The sequence below is a fragment of the Rattus norvegicus genome, chromosome 1 (genome assembly GCF_021556685.1).
Source record: "Rattus norvegicus strain SHRSP/BbbUtx chromosome 1, alternate assembly SHRSP_T2T, whole genome shotgun sequence".
NCBI lineage: Eukaryota > Metazoa > Chordata > Mammalia > Rodentia > Muridae > Rattus > Rattus norvegicus.
This window is the reverse complement of record NC_141534.1, coordinates 54,231,952-54,255,757: the sequence shown is the minus strand read 5'-3', so window position 1 is coordinate 54,255,757 and position 23,806 is coordinate 54,231,952. Positions and strand designations below refer to the sequence as shown.

At 46.0% G+C, this 23,806-nt stretch overlaps 1 protein-coding gene across 6 annotated transcripts in view; it reads left to right on the top strand.

Annotated features, from left to right (window-relative positions):
- Positions 1-23,806, top strand: part of Pde10a (phosphodiesterase 10A) — a 452,353-nt gene that overhangs the window by 198,012 nt on the left and 230,535 nt on the right. For 3 of the 6 annotated variants that reach the window (XM_087586490.1, XM_087586494.1, NM_001388510.1), the window contains exon 2: positions 20,431-20,565. The exons of 1 other annotated variant lie outside the window; for it this stretch is intronic. In XM_087586490.1, coding sequence (XP_087442616.1) covers positions 20,431-20,565 — 135 coding nt within the window. The remainder of the gene's footprint in view (positions 1-20,430; positions 20,566-23,806) is intronic. 2 more of the 6 variants (XM_087586493.1, NM_001388509.1) reach the window with 1 other exon arrangement.

Here is a 23,806-nt window from a genome sequence, read left to right as displayed (position 1 = left end):
AAGACTGGTACCAAGTCTCGCAATAGAATCATGGTTAGAAAACAAACCAATACTTCAACAATGGCAACCTTTACTGGGTGCCTGCATGATGGGAAAGTAGACATGGATGCAGACATGGATGTAGACTGGGATGCAGATGATGGGATACAGATGATGGGGAGGCAGATGACAACAGGTCTGAAGACAAGGATGCAGACAGGGAGGCAGATGATTACTGGCTTGTTTGAAGAAACAGTAGCAACGGGAACTTAAGGGTATGCTCTTGTTTGAGGTGTTTGCACGATTCTGGAAGTATAACTAATAGTGGGAGATCCCCATCAGACTGTAGGAGTAGGAACATAGCTAAGTATGGGAAACTGTCCCCTAATCTCAGAACCTAACAAAATGTGGACTGTTTAGCTGGTAATACTAGTATTAGAGCTGCAAGGGAATCATTTTAGATCCTTAGTTAACATTTGCAAATTAACACTTAAGGGCAGAAAGATTGATAAGTATCAGGATTCATCTGTCCATGGGCAGATTAGCTAATTTTGTTTTGTGCCTTTAGCCTCTTGTCATATACGTAATTCTTTTAATTTGAAGATATGTCATAATCTAACCCAATAGTCAAGTAAGTTAGACCAGAAATTACATAGAATATTCTCGTCCACATCTATATCACAGAGAATTAATTTATTGTCAATATACTTAATAAAGCAGACACATAGGTGCATGTACACATAAGCACATGTATACAGGCATCTCCCAAACATGTATAACTAGCTCCTAATCTCCCTTCCACACCTCATATTCCTTAAGATATAGCAATATTGATCACTTTATATGTTTTGGGATTAGAAAGATGGATCAGTAAGTAAAGATACCTACTGCCAAGCTTGACAATCTGAGTTCAAACCCCAGGACTCACATGATGGAAAGAGAAAGAACACCTGAAGAGTGCCCTCTGCCATCCACATAGGTACTGTGGCACATACATGCTGTGACACATACATGCAGCAGCACACACATGTTGTGGTACATTCATGCAGTAGCATATACATGCTGTAGCACATGTACTATACACACACACACACACAAACACTAAGTAAAAACAAATGTAATAAAATAATTTAGAGCTCTCATAAAACACCTAGAACAATATAATTACTGGGAAACTAGAATCAAGTTTTTTAAATCAACTCCTACTTACAGCATCTTTTAAACTTCAAATGTTTAATTTAAAAAAATGTGCTTTCTTGGTTCAAGCTTATTCTTTACTTGTGAACACATTGCTTGACTTTTGTTTCTTTATCTGTCTGGATGGGTTGTGTGGACACATGTAACCGTAGGCTGTAAAGGTGAGGAGACCAGACTCAGAGAAAGCACTGGAGCCTTGCTAACCCTGTAGGACTTGAGCCATGGTAACCTCGAAGGCAGGTCTACAAGGAGCTGCTTTTTCATGCTGATCTGACACTTCCTGGTCAGCATGGACAGAGACATATAACGTAACTTAGGTGTTACGACTTAGTTTTCTGAGCCAGGGTCTTATTTTCTCTAAAAGTGGGATAAATCCCATGTACGAGGCAGGTATGATGAGAGTATGTATGCAGACTACTTCAGTGATCAACTAATAGCCGTACCTTGGATGATTGGTATGATGTGAACCAAGACAACATGGCTTCACTGAAATCTTCCTGTTCTTTCACACCTAGATACTAACATATGACATGTTGCACACTCCACTGTCTAAATATGCAAATAAAATATCAGAACAATCATGAAACACTATCTCCAGGGAGAATCCCTCGTCTTGTCATCTGTGGTTATGTAAACATAGATTCACATGCTGCAGATTTTTTTTCAAAGGTAAATCAATGTATGGATTTATAAATAAGTCCTCTATGTCTTTAATCAATCCATTTTTTATCTTTCCTTCTCCATGAGAATCACTGGAGCTGGTGGGTTGGTGATGGTTATGAGCTAGCTGCTCTCACAGAAGACTTGAGTTCAATTCCCAGCACCCAGTTGACCATTTGGCCCTGGAAAAACAATTGGTGTGCTCTTTCCTTGAGAACACCACCTCTCCTGCCCCCAGCTTTCTTCAATTGTCTATAAGGGTTTTGTGTAAGACTGAGGCCTCATGGGCTTTCCCCTTTCGACTTTGGTGTGTCTATTGGTGTTATCTGTGTTCAGCTCACATTTGTTCATCTCTGTAGAGCATAGAGAAGCCCTGAGTGAATGTGTATTGTTGACATGGGTGTGCCATGTTGAGGACTTCAATACTCAGATCATGAGAAATTAACAAAGCCATTACCCGTGCAGGTCAGTCTCAAGTAATAAAGCTTTCCCCAGGTGTCCTGGTGCTTATGATTGAGTGACCAGTGCATGCAGACTAGCAGCTATAGCCACCTCCTCCCCCTCCTCCTCCTCCTCCTCCTCCTCCTCCTCCTCCTCCTCCTCCTCCTCCTCCTCTCCCTCCTCCTCCATCTCCTGCATGTTTACAGTCTGAGACTTCCCTACACAGAGCTTCTGGAGACAAGCAAATCCTTCTACTGTGCCGCCCCTAATACAGCCTGAAGTTCTAGGTTGCTGGACAAGCAGACACCATCCAACTGGCTTTCCTATATGTATGTCTGTGTGTCCATTCTTTCTTCATTCCTTGACAGGATTCTAAGACTCAAGCTATGCGGGTCACGGTACATATGTGTGGTATGTGGTGTTGCCGCACATGCTCTTAAATACTACTAAGTGACATCTTAAGAAAATTATCAAGTAGAATTTTTGGGTAGTAGGGCCTATTATATCCATATAATTTACAGACCAATTCAGTCTTAAAAATAAACACTTAATTTCTATGAACCATCTCTCATGTTAGGACTCTTTGTGAACAACTAAGTTTGTCTGTTATGAGTCTTCGTGATTCTACTCACGTAATAAATGTAAAATAGCACCTCATTTTGTTTTCACCAACCAGAAATAATCATAAACACAGCACCTCTGATAATAAAGCTGGATAATTTTTAAATTAATTTCCAGAAAGTTCTTTTTAGACTTGTGCATGTATATTTAAGGCACAGAGCATGGTGTTTTGTTTTATCCACTTGATACAATTACCAGTCAAGCTAGCTGTATTCGCTGTTTTTCTTGATACTACAATCAAATACCTAACACACCAACTTATAGGAGGCAAGATGTATTATGAGGCTCATGGCTTCAGAGGGATCAGGACACCACAACGAGGAGGGTGAGGAGGGGTGAAGGCTGGTACTCAGCTTCCTCCTTTGGTACTATCTACTGATTGTGGGTAGATTCATTATTTTCATGAGGGGACAAGTACCAGTGAGTGCCCTGGGTGACCTCCTGTGCTACCTCTACCACCCACATCTATGTATGGTCACCATGTGACTGAGGGATGCCTACAGCCATGATGGAGAAGTCAGCAACTCTCTCCTTACAGTTTTCCTGTATCAGTTGGGCTTCATTCTTACTCTGGATTAGTCTACTTAGCAAGATGTTTTGCAACACTGTGTTTAACCTCAGAAAATTGAAGGTGTTATAAAAATGTTTTCTGACCTATCAGAACTGTTTTATATGCCCAAAGTTCATTCCTCTGTGTGCCTACTATTCTTTGTGGTTATTTTAAACCTTCCTCTTTGCCATTTTTACTTAAGAGTTCCATTAATGAGGACTCTGTGATGGCTGACTGAACCATCTTGACTGGGTCACAGGGTGTCCAGGTAGTTGTTCATATATTGCTCTGGATGCTTCTGTGAAGATGGCTTGGACATGGATTAACATTTGAATTGGAGCAATCTCTCCCTGAGGGAGGAGACTTTTCCTGCTGGTCTGAACACAGATGAAGGTTGTTCCTTCAAACCACAGTGCTTTCTTGTCTGGTAGTCTTTGGGGTAGGATTGGGGCAACAGGTTGGTTAGATTTCTAGATCTTTGCTATTCCTTCTAATTACATAAATTAATTCCTTGAAATTATTTCTTTGTATGCCTGTATGTCTGTCCATCTGATCTTTTATTGGCTGTTTTGTTCTGGAGACTGATAGTGGATCCTTCCTGTTTCCATCCCACATGCTGGTGGCTCTTGGTGGCTCTTTCAGAGTTCTGGTTCTATGCAGACAACTTGATTTTATCTCCCTGTTTCCACACAGACACCGATCCTCCAGCAATATTCACGTCTGGACACATTCATAATATGTTTGGGTCCAACACAACCCAACAACAATTCATGCTGATAGTGACTGCCTGCCACAGCTGTTTTTTGGGGGACCCAGCTGTCACTTTGGGGCATACCTATATAAAAAATAATTATTCATCTATGCAGCTCACTTGGCTACACTGAAAGCTTAGTTCAGAAAGAAGCAATTGTGGGGTGGAGTAAGGAATGAGAAAGAGGTATTATATCTCTGAGACAGGAGAACAGTTGAATCTTCTCCTGTCAAACACCTAGGTGTTTTAATAATCCCAGCCTTTTACAGTCTCAGACTTTTAAGTTTCCTTACATCTCTGACATGATTTCTCTTTGCAATTCCACCCACTCTGTGTGAGAATAATAACGTGTCGATGCTCTGTTCTTCTGCGGTGCCTTTTCATCCTGAGAACTCCAAGCACTTTATAGACACTGCCATTTATCCTCACAGTACCTCTGTATACCGGAATAGATCGTTAATTAGTGGGAGCTTGCATTATGGACAGAGAAAACCAGTCATCTGAGATACATGAAGTCTGAACATAGAAGGCCAGAGCATGCCACATATGTGCAAACACAACACAACACACACACACACACACACACACACACACACACCAACACACACACACACACACACACACACACACACACACACACACACACACACACACACACAGGGTCATATGTTCAGCAGAGGAAAAAGAAGGGTCTTCGCTTTCTCTCCCAGCACGAAGAATCCGTTTCTGGTTCAAAATAACGTAAAGTGGAAGCACGGTGCCTTCCCCACTGTTCTACCAGGAAGAGATCATGTGTGGCAGGCTCTTTCTTGTTTTTGCTCTCCATCTCAGGTCTTAGTGGAGGTGGCTTTCCAGGCCATCAGGAAAGTGACCACAGAATTTCCTTGGATCCTTGTGGTGGGAAGGATGCTGGAGTCTCGGGTATTCCCAGAAATTGATGAAGTTAGTTGGGAATGTGAGAATGCACCGCCTCTAGACCAACCCAGGTTCTGGGATGGATAACTGACATGCCAGTGAGTAGTCGCTGAGTACCAGGGCCTCAGAACCAGGCAGCGGTCTAGCTCTTGCGATGGGGAAATTGTAGCAAGATGGAGCCGAGAGAGGCCAGCTGTGCACAGTACCTAGATTCCACCAACCAGAATGAAGCGGATGCCAGAGAAGTTCTTAAGAGTGAGCCAGGGTTCATGGACAGGTGGAGAATCTTCAGCGATTGTTTCTCCTGGGAAACTTAAGTTCCAGGGTGGGTCTCACCAGGCAGAACAGCCCCCATCTAATTTGCCTCTTCTGGAAATGTACAGTGGTTCAAGATTAGAACATCAGTAAAGATGCGCTCGGCAAACTGTTACTGCCAGAGCTGAGCTGGCCCTGAATCAAGGAGGGGTTGGTGGGCTAGGGATACAGCTCAGTGGTGACTCTGCTTAGCATCCACAAGGTCCTAGGAACTATCCCCAGTGCAAACAAAGGGACAAGAATTCATAAGACAGTGTGATAGGCTTGGCGTAAGGGCTAGTACTGCATGGACAGGTTTGTGTCATGGGTCACTTGGATCAGATCATGTACCATCATAGTACTTAGACTTCTGGGGTGGGGGAAGGGCATGGTCACATGACACCGATGATTTTGGAAGTAAGGTCTGCTCATCTTCAGAGCCAGACACTTGCCTCAGGACCTGTCTGATCTCTGCGTTTCCACTGGCTTCCACCTTAAGGGAGTGTGCAAAGGACTGGAAGAGTGCTGGTTGTGTGAAGTCAGCCCAAACCACAGAAATCCCTGAGTATGAAGTAAGTAAGGCAAGGGAAGCGGAGCCATTGTCGGGACCCAGGACCAGATCATTAGCTTCGGAGGAGCAGCCTAGTTTCCCTCAATCCTCCTGACAGTTAGAACAAGGAAGAAAACTTAATCAGTTTCCTTCCCAGTGAAGGTCACTGCTTTGTGCTCCGGCAGGGTTGTTGGTATGGTAATTACCTAAGGAAAGAATGATAGCATTCCTCGCCAGAGACCGATCCTAGAAATTCATTTCATGTTTCACAGAGAAGGATGAGGACAAGGTGGCGGTGTCCTTAATGGTAATTTCTCCTCAGAAGCGGGGATGGCCTCATGTGGCCACACCTTACCTTGATTTTCCACAGCAGCTGGAAGCAGAGGACACTGAGATTTCTGCTGTCACCACTAGCAGAGTGATGGTGGTGCTTCCTCATGCTTCCGCCAAGCTTGACCTGCGCCCAGTGTCCTGAAACCTTATGCTCAATATCCTCCAAGTGGCATTAAGCAGCCCCAGCAGCTCGTCTACAGCTTCAGTGAAAAGGAAGTTCGGCTCAGACTTGAAGCCCTCAGCTTAGGAGGCAGAATGCTACCTGTTCCTCGGTGTTCTTTGGATCAGGAAAGCTTGGCTGGGGCTTCGAGAAATATCCACAAGACACACTCAAGTTCTGACCCAAAGTGGCAAACACTATCCGTGGCCGCTGTTCTAACATAGCATCCATGGGACCTATCCATACACCATGGCACCTCTCCATACACCATGGCTGTAAAGCTTGGCAGGTTTCTCTAGTTTCCTTCCAACCCCTAAGCTTTCTGTTCTTCCCCTAACCCTCCTATAAGCCTCGCTCCGTGGGGCCTTTGTACTAGTCCAGTTGTATCTAACCAGCAGTCCAAAGCTGCATGCCATAAAACAGTCATCTTGCTTAAAACATGATAATTATTTTTTTCTGGTGACTTGACCCAGTTCTAAGTGTGAATTTTATATATGATCATGTAGTCAAGAGGATCTAAATGGTTAGATACCTGTGCTTAGAGCTTCCACCTAGACCTCTCTTCCCTAGAGAGCCACAGGTCTGTGTTAGTCAACTTTAAGACCCTGTGACAAAGTACTTGTCATAAACCTTGTATAGGATGAAAGGTTTATTTGTCTCAAGGTCAATCCTTTGACTCAATTTTTCCTGGATGCTGGTGAGGCAAAAGGCAAAGCAGAGCCATCCCTCGTGGAGTTAGGAAGCAGAGAGCTGGGGTTGGGGTGTAGAAAGAAGGGGCCATAGAGGACATAGATGATGGAGGAGCCTTCCCCAAGTTCCTCTGGCTAGCCCATAAGCTATGATCTCATTTCTAGATTAACTTGTTCATAGGGTTAGCTCCTCATCCAATCACTCCTCAGATGGACTGCCAGCTGGGTACCAAGCCTCCAACACATGACTTTTTGAGGGACGCCATACTGAAACCGTCTCTTTACTGCCTTCCGACCTCACAGCTGTGCAGTTCTCTCAGAGGCTGTACCAGGCAGCAACTCCTGTCCTGGAACCTCAGCAGAGTACCATGTGCCTGCCTCATGCCCTTCCTTATCAGTGTGTCTCATTTTTGTCTTTAGTGCTCTTTGCACTGTCACCAGAATGCTGAAGGCAGCAAGTCTGGGGTGCGTTGGCGTCCTGTGGCCTGACTGTGCGCTGGTGTCCTGTGGCCTGGCTGCATGGTATCACCAGCTCTTTCAGTTGCCCTTGTGGATATGGGCAGTAGACTGGGGTGATGCAGACATGTTCTAGAATCAATGGACATGATATATATGTGTATATATAAATATACATGTATTATATACACATAACACATACACATACATATATACATATACATGCATGCATATACGTACCTATACATACAGTATACATATACACGCATACATATACATTTATATGTATATATTATGTTTCAATAGTTTGAAAGACATTTTTCCATAAATTTTCCACGAAAAGACAAATTTTCCATAAGAACAACGGGTGTGATACTGGCTGTTCATTCATTTGGGTTCAATGTTCCCCACCTGATTCTGATACCCTGAGCTGGGTTTGATGTGTAGGTGTGTAGTTCTGACCTGCATGGACATCTTCCATTTGCATTCAAAAGACAACTTGGCTGTGTAGATCATTCTTTCAAGGCTAATAGAGATGATCCCATCATCTCCCAGTCAGTCCAATCTTGCCCTTTAAAACAACGAGGATCGTTGTCTCTTCCTCCTCACAGCCTACAGTTGCTGTGCTTATTCGCCAGTGAGTATCTCCAAAGTATATTGTTTACAGTTGTGGGCTTCCCCAGGGAGAGCACGCGCTTAAAGATATTCAAGTATAACATTTTTCATGATGAGCTAGAGAGATGGCTCAGTGGTTAAGAGCACTTGTTGCTCTTATGAAGGATCTGGGTTCAGTCCTCAACACTTACACAGTGGCTCACAACTATCTGTAATTCTGGTTCCAGAGTAGAGCTGGCCTCTGTGAACACCAGGCATGGACACAGGGCACATACATACAGGAAGGCAAAGCATCGGTACACATAAAGTTAAATAAGCTTTAAAACAGATAAAAAAAGTTTTATGACCACAATTTCTACCGACACAATGCTGAACAAACTTGGGATCCGTGTCTGTAGGACCCCTGGTCACCAAGCAGTGATCAAAGGCGTGAGATTTGGGCTACTGCCTCCCTGTGGCAGGAGAGGGAAGACTCTGTTTATCATTAGTATCTTGCTCTTGAGGGGATAGTTTCTAAAACTGAGTCTCTCTCTCTCTCTCTCTCTCTCTCTCTCTCTCTCTCTCTCTCTCTCTCTCTCTCTCTTCTCTCTCTCTCCTCTCTCTGTAGGTAGGTTACTTCAAGTAATTAGCATAAATATTTTTGATTCTCCATATGTGCAGAAAAAGGGTAAAACTGGTCAAAAAAAATCTCTGCTATATTTCAGAAACTTTTCATCTGAAAAAGGCTCGTGTTCGATTTTACTGAAAAGAAAAATGAATAAACCTCAGTTTCACCAGGAATATTTAATGATTATTTTCTCCAATTTATTCATTAATTATTTTAACTCAGATGACAGTGTAACCTCTTTTCATACAAACTGGTGACTAAAGCAGGGTCTGAAAATTGGAGCACTCAGAAGGCAGCCTCTACCGTAGACCTGCCCTGTGCCTTAAGTGTTACCAGGGAAGGTCTTCCCTGACGCTAAGGATGCCTGCTCGTTTCCTGTACCAGGGATATCCCATAGTTCACCTTTCTCGCCAACTTCAACAGGACTTCATGTATATTTGACTGAAGTGCTGCCATCCAACATCCCACTCTGGACAGACCCACAGCCACGGCACCAGTGTCTCCTCAAGGGGTGCTTTTTGCCTCCGGAACAGACAGGTTGGAGTCTGAGAGTCTTCCTGTGACCATCCCCTTTCTCAAGATGTGATTGATTCATCCCAGTGATCTCCTCCTGTGAGCAGCCCGGGCAGCGCACCTATGGAAAGAGAATTGGACGAGAGTTGGAGTGCGCGCATGCCTGGGGCTTGTTCTACTCCAAAGCTGCTGGGAAGGTTGGCGCAGGGGGAGCCTAGGAGCCTACGGTGCTTCCTTGCTCCTGCAGGAACCAGAAGCTGCTAAGGAGGAGACGGGAGCCCTGTTCCTGCTGGGTTTTCAGATGCCCTGCAGGGGGACACCTTTTACTTCAGGAAGGAGAATTTCTTAAGAAAGGGATCCGACTTCCACTCCTGTCCTGTCACTTCACAGATTGTGTGGACAGGGTGTAGGCGTGAGTGTTGGAGAGGGGGCCCTTACTTAGACTTTGGACCTCTTGCTTCAGTCTTCTGCCGAAATTATCAAGGTCCAGTGGTCTTTGTAGCAGAAAGAAAGGAAGAAAGGAAGGAAGGAAGGAAGGAAGGAAGGAAGGAAAGAAGGAAGGAAGGAGGGAAGGAAGGAAGGAAGGAAGGAAAGAAGAAAGGAAGGAAAAGAAAGAAAGTTAAACTCTCTTCACCTCAACCCAACAAGCTTATGAAGCAACTTCGAGGGTTGATCTCTTTTAGTTATTTTGGACAAAAATCAGCAGAACTAAATAGAAATGTTGGCTTTTCCTTGGAAACATGGGTTATTCACGTCACATTTCATAGACAGACAAACATACTAGGGGCTTCCTTGCAATGAACCAGGTGTTTGGACAAGATAGCATCTGATCCATGCTTGAAGCAGCCTCTGCTCTTCCAACAGCCCCTCTGATCTTGCTGGGTCACAGTGGTGTCCGCCGTAGAAACTGAGCTGCCCCCTCACTGAGTCTTCTCTGGGGCTTTGTGCCATTTGGGGTCAGCCTTCTTTTAGTGGCCCCTTCTTGCACCCAGAGTAATTTCTCAGAGATAGGCAGTATGGAGAACCAGTACTTGGCTGTGTCTCTTTTCTAACTTTCTGGTCTTCCAGAAGGTCACACTGGTCTGAAGGGAATTCTTGTGCATAATATACTTTAAGTCTTTTGAGGTGTCTCCCCTTCAAATTCGCCCAAGTGAGAGGCGGGGAAGAAAGGTGTGGCTCCCGCCCCTACTCATGTGGTTCTAAGGAGGAAACCCAGGTTCCTTAAGAGCCTCCTCTACAAAGCTTCTGTCCACAGACAGCTCCCATCTGGCCATCATGGTGGCTGCTGTGTGGTCAGCATAGCTGAGGATATGCCATGACAAGGCAGAGCAAAGTGGTTGCACCCAATGAGTTGTTGGTGGGTGTGCAAACCATGTCTGCCATATTCCTTTTGCCTAGGCCTAGAGAGGAAGCCCTGTGCATAACTCCATGGCATGGGTGGTCTGGTTGACATGCTTAGCTTCTCATGCTCAGCCACCCTGTTGTGTTTGGAGCCTGTGAGGGCTTTTCCAATATGGTACCCAATACAGAGAAGCCTTCTCCCCAAGGGAAGCCAGGGCTTATTGCCCTTGACAATCAACCCTCCCATGAAATAGTGGTACACATCTCCTTCAGCAAGAGGGAGGCACTGTTATTGTCCTCTGGTGAGCCAAGGAAGCCCTCAGTGAATGTGTATGAGCACGACCACATCAGGGATCAATCTGACTGCTGGCCAGCCTCTAAGGGATGGCAAAGCCTGCCGTTAGTCCAAGTGCAAAGGGTGATGGTGGTTATAGCCTAAGAATGCTCACCTCCAGGGTCCTCCTACTGAGACTAGCCAGCCCCTCCCTCTGTGCTGTACCTAATAAGCATTCTGAAGTCCGGCGGGGTTAATGCAAGCTTATCCAGCATCACCAGAGAGCACACAACCTACCAGATCCCAGCTCTTCAGTACACATGTGTGTCATCTCCTCCTCCCTGTACTGCCCTTGTCGGGTCAATGCTTGAAGTTGTGAAGGTCACAGCTATGTCCTGTGTCATCCTGATCCCTTCAATGCAGGGAGGGCCAATCTGCATGGCTGTGGATCTTTAATCCTGTGCAAACTTGGAGCACAGGTTATCCTCCTGCCCCTGCAGAAAATGCAGCTGGGTCAACTGCTGAAAATACAGAGGCCAAGTGCTGAATCCTGTGGTTGGCAGGAAAGGTTTCCCATTTGCTGATGTGTCTTGAAATGCTGTCAAATGAACGATGACTTCTTCCCCCTCTGTGTAGGCGCCACTCTGCTGTTATTGATATAAATCCCCAAAGAGCTGCATGTATGCTATTCAGTCTTCTGTTAGTATCAGGAATGTGGTAGGTAATCCACTTAGAAAAAGTAAAGGACTTTTTGACTCTTTCCATCCATGGTCAGTTGACCTTATTGTTTTGGGCTTGTGGAAATGTCCCGTTGGAAGCTCCTGCTTGAGCAAACCTCTCAGGTATAGCCAGCAAACCAAAGAGGGGGGAGAAAGAGGTTCTGAGGCCTTAATATCCCCTCCAGAGCACACTCCCTGAGGACCTAGCGAGCTCCCTCAGGCTCCATCTCAGCAGCAACACTGGTTGATTTAACACAGAGAACTCTTCGGTGAACATTCAGATCCAAAGTATAGCACTATTGGACTCTTTTAGACTGATTCTCTTTTTCCCCAGAAAAACATTCTTTTAAAAAATGTTTTTTTCTATGTAATTTCCCCCCAGATTAGTGTTGTTTGGTTTGGGTAAAATGTTTCTTGGTTTACTTATTCTCTGGCTGTAGAGAGTAGAGAACTCCTGGAACCCTCTACTCATCCTACTGTTTCCTTCAGAGTGGAGACTTGCAGGGCAGGCCTGCTGTGGTGGAACTGTTAGGCTTGCTCCTCTAAACCCCTGTAGCTCATCCCATGCAGCCCTCAGCACAGTCTAGAAAGCTTCTCTTCACACAGTAGCACCCTGCCTTCCTTACACACCTGTTGATGCTGAGCTCTTAATCTTGCAGACCATACTCTCTGAGCACTGTCTGCTAAGTCTCGGAAGGACTGGGCGACTGGACTCTATAGTGATGTGCTATCAAGACCTTGGAGCCAGAGCACGAGATCCCATTCCCCGCCCCGACTGGTGCTTTCGCATACCATGAGGCTAGAGATGACAAATTACAAACATGCCGTCCTGAGGTAGAGACCGTGTATTAATCAGCAGCATATGAAGGAGGTTAAAGACAGTGGCAGCGCGACAGAGAAGGGATGGCTAGAAATGGCGAGTTTCCTGCTATGTTTATAAGAAATGAAGCTTCAGGCAGATGGAGAGCCAGGAGGCAGTGTGAACTGTGAGGATCTGCCTCCTCACCTATGCATCCTTGAGTCTCCTGAAGCCCAAGAGTGTGCAGTGCGGGGGAATGGCTTCTCCCTCCTGCCCTCATCTTGCCTGATGCTGCAGAGGGACCAGCTTCTGCCTCTGTGGGAAAGCTGCTGCTGGAAGCTGACCTTGACTGTCTCTAGGCTTCCCGGTATTCCATGTGTGGCGTCCTTTTCTTCTTCCTAATTACTGGCCGTGCACATACACTTCCTCTGTTGCTACCTTTTTCCAGTTGACGAAGAAGCGTAAACGAACTTCCTCTTACTACTCTCGTATATACACCTTGGCAGGCGCTGGGATGGGAACCTACGTCATGTTTGCACATTCAGAAGCCCGCGTGACCAGGTGGAGCCTGTAGGGGCATCAAAAGAGAATCTTTGTGATGTGGGCAGGGGTCAAAGTATGGGGAACATCCTCTGTGGTTTCTTGGTTCTTGTCTATCGGAACAAAAGATCTGTACACAGATATGTGGGTAGAGGCATGAGCAGAGAGAGTTTAGAAAAACAGACCATGCCTGGGGAGAGGGCTCGCTCAGTCTGAGTTCTGTGGTGGTGACCAACATCAGAAGCCAGCTGTGGTGGTGAGCATCTGTAATTGCTACACTTCTGTGCCTGAAGGCTTCAGGAGACTAACCTAGATTACCCTACACAGTGATAGAAACAATAGAAAGCCTGCCTCAAAGACAAGGGGGAAGGAAAGAATCACTTCTGAAATGTTTCCTTTGATTTCTGTCTCTTTCTGTCTGTCTGTCTCTGTCTGTCTCTGTTTCTCTATCTGTCTCCCTCCCTCCCCCCCTCCTCCTCCTCTTCCTTCTCCTCCTCTTCCTTCTCCTCCTCCTTCTCCTCCTCCTTCTCCTCTTCCTCCTCTTCCTCCTCCTCCTCCTCTTCTTCTTCCTCCTCCTCCTCTTCCTCTTCCTCCTCCTCTTCCTCCTCCTCTTCCTCCTCCTCCTCCTCCTCTTCCTCTTCCTCTTCCTCTTCCTCTTCTTCTTCTTCTTCTTCCTCCTCTTCTTCTTCTTCCTCTTCTTCTTCTTCTTCTTCTCCTTCTTCTTCTCCTTCTTCTTCTCTCTCTCTCATACATGCACACACAGACACACACAGACACACACACACACACACACACACACACACACACCATGATACATGCCAGCAAACTTCTTCACATTATATTAATTTATTAATTTTAAAATACACTTCCAAAAGAGGAAGTGGGACAGACCTGGGAGAAAGGTTAGAAAGAAGCTCAGTGAAAAATGTCTACCAAGGCGAGGATTTCACTATCCCAGCACTGTGGGTTTTCTTGTGCTGTTCTTTGCCTGTTATAGTCAACCTTGTGGTCTGCCTTTTCTCTGTCAATGGGTTTTCCATACACTAATCCACAGCCTGTGTATAAAGTCGTTCATCTGCACGCAACACTCTATTCTGCCTTACTTCTACTAAAACAGAATTGCAAGGCTGTCTTCTAGCCGGTCCTTTCCTGAGACTACCGCTTGGTCTGTTCGCTGACAACAGTGGCAGTCACGTGATTTTTGCCTTGTCTCTGGAGACCTCATATGATCTGTTTCCATTCAGGAGTTTCTCACACAGGGCTATCTTCTTTCTCTTAGCATGGCCCAAAGTTTTCCTCTTCTGATGTTAGGCTAAGTAATTTCTATTGTTTTACAGTTCCACCCACAACTCTCTGAGTTCAAGCGACTCTCCAATTATATGTGTAGGTGTTTGGGGAAGGGGCTAGAATGGACCAGTGGCAGACCCCATCTGGGAGCACAGTAATAATTTATATGTAGTGGTCTATAACACGGATCCCTAGTATCCCAACTATGATGGATGATACATCCCACCCTTTAACTCCTCCAGGTTTGCTGACCATTCTAAGGTAGCTTTGGTGGCTTCTGCCATGTTCTGCTCTGTGAGGGACTTTCTCCATTTCCTTTCAGCATCTCATGAAAGCAGATTTTATTATTTGAATAAAATTCACAGACTTACACCCAAGGGGAGATAAAGAACTAATTGAACCTTTATTTTATTCCCTGCTTGCGCTTATGTCTTCAAAATTGGCCTAAAATAGTCAGGTCACCTAGTTGGTCACAGCACATTGGAGGCAGAATGCATATCAGCAGTATTTCACATTCTGTGCTGCCTGCCTCCACCGGGGAAGGCAGGCGCTAGTCATCTCTCTGTTGTTCCCAGAGCACAGAATGTAAGAGTGAAAGCAACCAGGCTCTATTTTCAGTTTCAGAATTCACACAGCCCAGCATGAGCTCAGGGAGGCGACAGACACAGTGGGAACTCCAGCGTTACTACTTCCCCTGCGTGAGCCAGACCTAGCCAAGCCCTTTCCTGGGCATGAGCTTGTGAGACTCTGAGAGGTGCAGACATCACTGCTTTGAAGTGGGAGTGCTTCAGTAAATAGAGAAGAAATTTGCTGTTTATCAAGAGCAAACTTTAGGGTTTGCATCTTACTCTAGGTCAGTGTTCTTCAGCCTTTCTCACCTCTCCCCCTTCCTCCTCCTTTTCATCCTCCTCCTCCCCCTCTTCCTCTTCCTTTCTCTTCCCTCTCCTCCTTCCCCTCTTCCTCTCTCTATCCTCCCTTTCCTTCTCTTTCTTCTCCTCCTCCATACCCCAGGTCCCTGTGGCCAACTGAAGCAAGTAGCTGTGTATCTGGGTTAGAAGAGACCAGAGACACATACTTCTCCCTGAAGCCTAGGATACCCAGTGACATTTTTACTGAGGTGGTAATTTTATTATGCCAAATACAAACAAAACAGCTCAAATGAAGTTTCTGGGTACAAAATACATAAAAGATTTATAAACTCTTGCAAAATATATATTTCGCAAATTAGATAAAAGATTCATGAACTACAATGGGCCTTTTGGTTATTTTGCCTTAAAAAAAGTATAGTACATGGTGTGGTGTTTCATTTTGTTTGGTGAAGGCAGTAAGTGTGCTAACGCACACACACATACCTGTCATTTTGATCATCTCCACTTTATTGTGTTTTGTGACAGCCTGGAGAGATGACTCAGAGGTTAAGAGCACTTGCTACTCTTGGGGTTGGGGATTTAGCTCAGTGGTAGAGCGCTTGCCTAGGAAGCGCAAGGCCCTGGGTTCGGTCCCCAGCTCCAAAAAAAAAAAAAAAAAAAAAAAAAGAGCACTTGCTACTCTTACAAGACCCAGGGTTAGTTCCTAGCACCCATATAGTAGCTCACAGCCATCTATAATTTGAATTACAGGGGACCCATCATCCTCTTCTGGTCTCCACAGCCACTATACATATATGATGCATACATACATGCAGATAAAATACTCATACACATAACCCAAAGATAAATAAATCTTCCACAGCAGCTAAAGTTATAAGTAACAACCACAATGTCTCCCAGCGGTTGAATCACCAAATCATGGTCTATATAGAAAATGGGATATTATTGTTCCTTAAAAAGGAAAGTGTCAACTGACAGTGACACTTGGCATCTTAAGAGCCATGAGGGAGAGTAACTCAATCATTCAGAAGACAAATAGCAAGAGAATCCAATCCTATAAAGCACATTCTAGGGGCAGAAAGATCAGCGGTATCAGGAGCCCAGGGGAAGAGGAGTGGGGAGTACCTGAGTAGTGGGAACAGAGTTTCTGTTTGGGAGGAGAAAAGCAAGGTACCTGGAGGTGGGTAGTGGTGACAGCTAAATGATAAGGCTATATTAATGCCACAGAGTCAAGCTCTTTATAACTGTTGAAAGTAGATTTTTCCCCCTGCTCAGGTATGTTTATGATTTTTAAGTGATTTGAAAAAAATCAAGAACAGTGGTTAAAAAATATTTTGGTTCCGAGCTATTTCATTCCCTTCAGATATCTCACACAATGATGGTTGGTACCTCCTTTCCCTTTCCTCTTGAAGCACCTACCCCCATCTCCTCCTTTGGCAAAACACAAAGGACAAGTCTTTCATTCTATGCTTCTGTGGGCTGAACTCTGTTTTCAGATTAGCTCATCTCCCAACGAGCTCAGCTCATTCGGGGAGTGTTAGGAAGGACTCACATGGCCTTTGCTGGTTTCATTTTCGGCAGACTTGACTGGAGCCCAGACACCACACTGGGCTTCACAAGTCCTTGTGAGAGCTCACTCCAGGGCCCTGGGCCTGTTGGAGGTCTTTTGTTTGGAACACCTCTGTTCTTGATTATTATCAGGATGTGGGACCCAAAGAGGCTTCCAGGGGGAAAAGTCTATACTTTGGACTTGAACTCCCATCATGGTGGAGGGAAGAAAGGGAGACATGATTATCTGGCAGACAGAATTAAGGCAGGGAGTGACTCGAAGCGCTCTCTTGTGTAGTTCTACCTAGGGGAATCTCTGCCAGAAGGTTAGGGACACTCTAACGTTGTCCAGGAAGAATGTCCGTGCTGTTACAGAATGAGTGATCCCTTACACACAGAGAGGGACTCAGAGGATGCATAGGTTTTATGTGTGTGTGACACGTGTGTGAGTGCATGTAGATAAGTGTGTGTGCTTCTCTGTGTGTGTCCATGTGTGTCCATGTGTGCAGACCTTCCTTTATCCCTCCCTTCATTAGCTTAGACTCACTTCTTCACACTTTCCCCTTCCCCTGGAGGAGCATGGTGATCTCTCAGACCTTGTAGTCTTGGAACCTCCTGAATGGTCATTGTAAGGAAAAAAAATGTCAAAGCCCAGCATTGGCTCAAATGTAGATGGTGGTGATTCAGTGTCTTCCCTCCGCCTTGGCTGGATTCTGAGCAGGTGGGGAGTGTATGCTGAATGGTGGAGCCTTTTTATTTTGCTATTTTAAACTCCTGGTTTTTATCTGTACAAAAACATAGTGACACATTTTAGGACCAGGGACCTATGGAACCCTGGGAAGCAGGCCTGAAACAAGAGTGGGGTCTAGACATATCCAAACCCCGGAAATCTCATACTAAGATTGGCAGGGTATGCTCCACACCTTTGCCCCACCAGAGGAGATCACGGAGCTGGTAGCCAGGTTAAACGTCCTCTCGCTTTACAAGGTCATGTCCAGCAGCACCTGGAATTCCTCCTTATGAAAAGGAGGCATTCCTAGTACCCTGCTCTAACTAATGATGTGCACTCACCTCAACTGCCCTGTGTATGTGTGTGTGTGTGTGTGTATGTGTGTGTGTGTGTGTGTATGTGTGTGTTTCCTACACCACCCACTGCTGACCAAGATCATGCACCCACCCACACCCAGCTAAGTTTCTCTCTTCCAGTCCAGCCAGGTGTGCAATAGGCCTGGCTGCCCCAAGGGGGAGAAGTGGACACCGCTGGCTATGTGTTACAGCTCCATCTATAGCCATCAATCCTTAAGCCTTGACAGCTACTGAGTAGTAGTGAGGGTGTGGCTCTTTTGACACATAAGGCACTCAGGAGTGTCACCAGTGCCATCTACTCGGCTACTAAAGGGTGCCTTGTTCCACTTGTCCCTTCTGGGCTGTGCACCTATAGTTCCAGTTCAACAGGGTGCCCATGGTGTCATCTTTGCCAGGCCCACTTCACCAGCCCAGTGCCAGCCATATCCTGCCGACTATCTCAGAGCTCTGGCTTAAATAATATCTGCTCATGTAAAGCAAGAAGAAAAGTCTACCTCTCTTAATTCCAGTCACCAGGCTGTGGGCAGGGGAATGGGTGCAGACACTAAATACTATATATAGCTCCAGAGCCTCACCGTGAGTGCTCACACATCCTTTGGTGTCCCCGGTATGGGACTGAGACATAAGAAACTGTGATATACATGCAGAATATCCCCTGCTACCTTCAGCCTCATGAACTGAGTGGATTGATCACAGGAAAGCAGGTCCTGTACCATTAATGGTTGGATTGATGGATATTCCTCCTGTATTTGAGTTCCTGTTTCCTCCTCTCTGATGACAGACCTTCATAGTCTCAAGACACACTATATGCTATTATTCAGGTTCCATCTGGAGGAGACCCCCTCACCCCCTTGCCCAATACCCAGGCAGCAGTGTTAGGTCCTCAATATTACCTCCTGGCTCCTCTGAACACTTTGAATTGTGCCACACAACTCAAGCAGTTACCAACTTTGGTTCACTTTTATCCAAATTTAATTGGCTGATTTTTAGTCTCTACTCACATCTCATATTTTAGAGCAAAACACTGACTTTGGCCCTCTATAGACAGTCATTAATAAGGTATTCTGGATGTTGAAAGGAGTTCACAGAGCAGACACGCAGGGCTGGAGGTGCAAGAGTGTCAAACACGTGCTTTGTGCTCCTCCCTAGAGAGGGAAGGCATAGGAAATTCATGGCACCTCGTTCTGCAGATTTTAGGCAGCAAGCAACAGGAAACCAGGCCTGTCTGACCCAAAGATGAGTTTCAAGGTGGAGGCATGTGTGTATTGTGATTGGTCTGGTGATATTAAGTCATCAGGGCTGGATTAGAGTAGAAGCTACTGTATTCCAATGTTGTATTTACCACTAACTCTACTCTAAACACCATGGGAAGGACTGTCATGGGTACACTGTATGTTCAAGTTTATCCAAACATTGTCCCTATGGTGGGTAGTCAATATGCCAATGGTATTTCAAAGCTCTTAAGATAACCTGTGATACTATGGAGTCTATTTCAATTCCAGATAGAATTCATCAGTGCTTTTCCCTGGCCAGGCCAGTTCCCACTCTAGACAGGGGTGGGTACATTGTATCCAACTAGTTTCCATGTGACTCTTCGGTTTTCTCTTTTTATTCCATACTAAATAAGAGGCGCAGAGGCCTATGAACATCATTTAGTCATAGCACCCCACCCAGAGCAGTCCTCCTACCTAGTGGGGGATGAGATCCACCTTTCTTCAAGCTGTTGAATTTTCTCCAGCTGTCTCCTCTGCCATTGGCCATTTCAGCACACACCCCTTTGCCATTTCCCTCCGCCTGTACCCTTTCCCAAATGCACAGACAGCTCTGCTGGCCTGATGCACCATGGTTCCTCGATTAACAGGACCCTTCAATGGGAATGGGCTACCATGGCAAACCCTGGGGGCTTCTCTGCAGAGCATACATTGTTGATGTTTCTTTCAAATGTTAAACATGTCTACAGTTCATTGTTGGTTGGGAAGTCTAGGCTACTAAAGACCTATAACTTCTTGACTGAACTGAAGCCAACGCTCCCCTGTCTACTGTAGTGCTGAAAGAGCTCACGGTTAGTTACAGACATGTGACAGCCATCACTGAATCAACATCATGTAATTGAGACCCGCTGGTCTGATGAGGGCATGGCACATGGCTGGGCTGTCCTTCATAGATCAGCATGACTTAAGCTCCAACCTTCTCATACCCTCTCCAGAGTCTTCATCTCATTACCAATCTGAATGAGAGATAGCTTTCTCCCCTGCAGGCTGCATCCCAGAGGAAGCTCTGGACACATCAACTGAACAGTAGCTCCCTGGGAAAACGTGCCCAGTGAAGTACCTCTTGCAAAGCCCCTTCGGTAACTGACTTGCAGAGGCCACCTGGAGGGCCCAAGCTAGATATTTGTCCTGAAGGGTCTTCCTGGTCTTCAAAGATTTGAGCCAATAGTTTTAGGGGTTGGGTTACTGTGTGTCCTTACATTCTTTAGATATGATGTCAAAGAGGCCCCAAGAAGAAGGTGACAAGAGTCCTAACCAAACTATACACACCCTGTAAGATAGGAGACTCCCAGAGAGATCTTACTCAGACAGGATGCTGTGTTTAGCCATACTTGGCATTAATGCCATGACCTTAATCTTTTCCAGCAGGCTGCCTCCCGATCACATTTAAAGGTGGGAGCAAAGGCCCCGCTCTGCTGGCACTTCGAAACCGCACAGACTCTCGGGGGCAGATGAGCAATGACTCCCCAGAAGGTGCCGTGGGCTCCTGCAACGCAACAGGTATGAAAGGACCCATGACAACGCCATCCCCAGGACCACACTGCCAGCCCTTCCGTGTGCTTCTATCATTATGAGCTGGAACCTCATGAGCAAAGTGTCCAGGATGATATCCCATAGCTTGGAAGGACATTGATACCATATGATGTTAGCAAGGGACCAAATAGAGGGGTGGGGTCTTGCCGAGATTTCTGAAGTTAGAGCAGGCTCCTTGATACATGTAACCATCAAATTAATAATTCAGCCCGATAGCAGAGGCCGTCCTTGAGGCCATCCTTGATCACCAGCCAGCAGGAGTAGTGTGAGGATAATGTACACTGTCTACATCTGATGGGTTTGTTGCTAAACCAGGTTTTGGCAATCAATGCAATCTTTTCATAAAGCCAGACTTTTGGAACCTTAAAAAAAAGTTTCCAAGGTGCGGAATGGATATCCCTTTCTGTTCTAAGGTAGAGATCAAGGGGCCTGTTTGACTTTCCTGTATAAAGGATGTGAACTTATTCCATACAGATGATTTAAGAAAGATGACGTGATCCCACTCATGTCTAGCTCCGCCATCCAATGAGTTATTGATGTTACTTAACAGAAGCATGGATGATCAAGGACAGTTACGTCCATGAAAAGCCCACCCCAGCACAGGCTCAAAAAAAAAAAAAACCAAAAAAACAAAAAAAACAAATGGCATCCCTTGCCCTCGCTGTACCACTGTCAGGCAACTCAGCCTGAGGGCCATCTCTCCCCAGTTTATTGCTTACTGCTTCGAGGAAGTGTATCATGTGAGTCTTTTAAATGTCTACCCTTCCTTTGCCAGGAGGGAATGCTTCAATTCAGAGGAAATACTAACAAACACACAGCCACTAACTTCAAAAGTATGTGTGCAGTTAGGAAATGGCTACACCTTCTTAGCTCTCTTTGATGTGACTATGAAAAGCAGGTCTTTCGCACGCACGTGGTCACAAAGGTCTCTGTTTAGCTGAGTGTGCTCCACTGGTCCATTGGCTCCTTCCCTTGTAAATACCATTTTAGCACCTTGTTCATATGTATTGTTCGTAACAGGGGGCAAGATATACTTACCCCAGCTCTGCTTTTCACCTGGGGCATGGGACACCAAGGGAGAGCACAGGTGCTGTATTCAGAGACTGAGCAGTGCCCCAAAGAAAATTCATAAGAAGTCGGTGTCCAGTGCAGAAGAGCTCCAGGCAGGGATGGCCCCAGGTCTCTGGCTGGGTGGAGCCTGAGCACAAACCCAGGCAGACGCATGGGAGAATATCCTGGCCACAGATGAAAGCCAGTGTCAAGGCTAGAGGCCATTGTGTCTTAGCCACTTCCAAGGAGGTAAGGTAGCCAAGCCTTACTAGGTAAGCAAGCACGGACTGGAGACCACAGAGCCATGGGTGTGGAGAGGAGCAATACCCTGCAGCCCACAGAGGACACGGGAGATGGGGAAACATGCAGATTTGAATCCAAAGCATGGCATAATGCAACAGGTTTGCTGTGGAATAAACAGAGGGAGCGTGAAGCACCCAAGAAGGAAATCCTTGGCAGACCAGAGAGTGACTGTGCTGGAAGACACAGGGTCCCTCTGGGTAGACTCTGCTTTGTGCTTCTGCCCTGTATGGTGTTGTTACAATGAGGAGGCTTAGAGTGGGAGTGGGGCCTGGAATGGCTGTGCTTGAGGCATGCTGAGAGTGACAGTCTTGCAGACATGCATCCAAATAATGCTGAGCTGGCAGAGATGCATCAAAGACTTCCTCTTTGCCTTGGCTTCCTAGAGGCTCCCAGAAACAACAGCCTTTGAAGGTGTTGTTGTTGTTGTTGTTGTTGTTGGTGGTGGTGGTGGTGTTGGTGGTGGTGGTGGTGGTGTTGGTGGTGGTGGTGGTGGTGTTGGTGTTACTGTTGAAGCAGTATCTGGGGGGAGGGGGGCTCAAATCCACTACATAACGAAGGCTTACCTTGAACTTCTGATCTTCCCGCCTCCACCTTCCGCGTGTTGGGATTATGGTCGTAGACCATCACTCTGTTTTATGCAGTGCTGGGTATGGGCCCTGGGCATCGTGTATGCTAAGTATTCTACAGACTAAGCCACATTTTGATCTTTGGAGCCTTAATGGAAGAAAAATATTAATAATGTTGCTAAGGAGTGTCAGTAGACTGGGAGTGGTAGGGGAAAGGGAAAGGTCCTTGTCTTTGATTTAGGTTCATTGGGTCCTTTGGTTTTTGTTCTGGTCTAACCCCTAGCCTTAACTTACAGATTTAGGAACTAGGCTTTTGGAAGTCATGAATTCATCAGAACATGAATCGTGATTGACAACTGTGAAGATCCACATCTAGGGACCGGGGCACTCATCTGTGCTGCTTGGGACACAACCCAATGTTGAGACATCTAGGAAGCCAACACAGGCAGAGGCTGCTTAGTGGACACAGGATGGAGGAACCTGGGACGCTCCTCCATGCTTACCACAGTGACATCATGGGGTGGGGGGGTTCTTGTTGGCCAGTTGAGAACATATTTTTGGGTGACTTGGTCTTGCCTTTCAGAATTCAATGTTTTGCTCATCTACAGACCCAGGCACAGCCGTGGTAGCATTAGTTGTGGACTTTGGCTATTGGGGAAAGGTCTCTGGGCTTGCCTATGAAGGACTGTCTAGATTCAGATCAGCCTCTGAGAATGTCTGTGAGGGATTACCTTGATGAAGTTAATTAACGCATGGAGATCCATCTTATCTGTGGGCAGGACCAGCCCCAGAGCTGGGAAGTCTGAACTGTACGGAGTGGAGAAAGGGAGCTGAGTACAGCAAACTTGATAGATTCTGGGCTCCCTGCTCTTCACTATGGATGTGATGTGACCAGTTTTCTCAGGTTCCCCTACTGTGGCTTCTTCTCTCTGATGGACTGGAGTCTGGGAACTGTGAGCCTCTTTTAAATGTCTATCTCAGGATACGTAATCACAGCAACAGAAAAGAGACCACGAAAATATAAACACTCATCAATGAACCAGCCTTCACATGTCAGCAGTCCTCTGGAGTGTGGCTGTCTCTGTTTTTCCAGGGGCACATAGCAGTGCACAGCTGCCATGTGCATGTGCATGCACAAGAGTCTAGCATTCCCTTCTCAGCCTTCCCTAGAGACTGACAATGGGGTATCACAGTCTAGATCTGGAGCTAAATCAATCTCAATCAATTTCCCGCTCCCTTCCCCCCTCCCCCCTTCCCCTCCTCCTCTCATTTCCATCCAAGGTCTATGT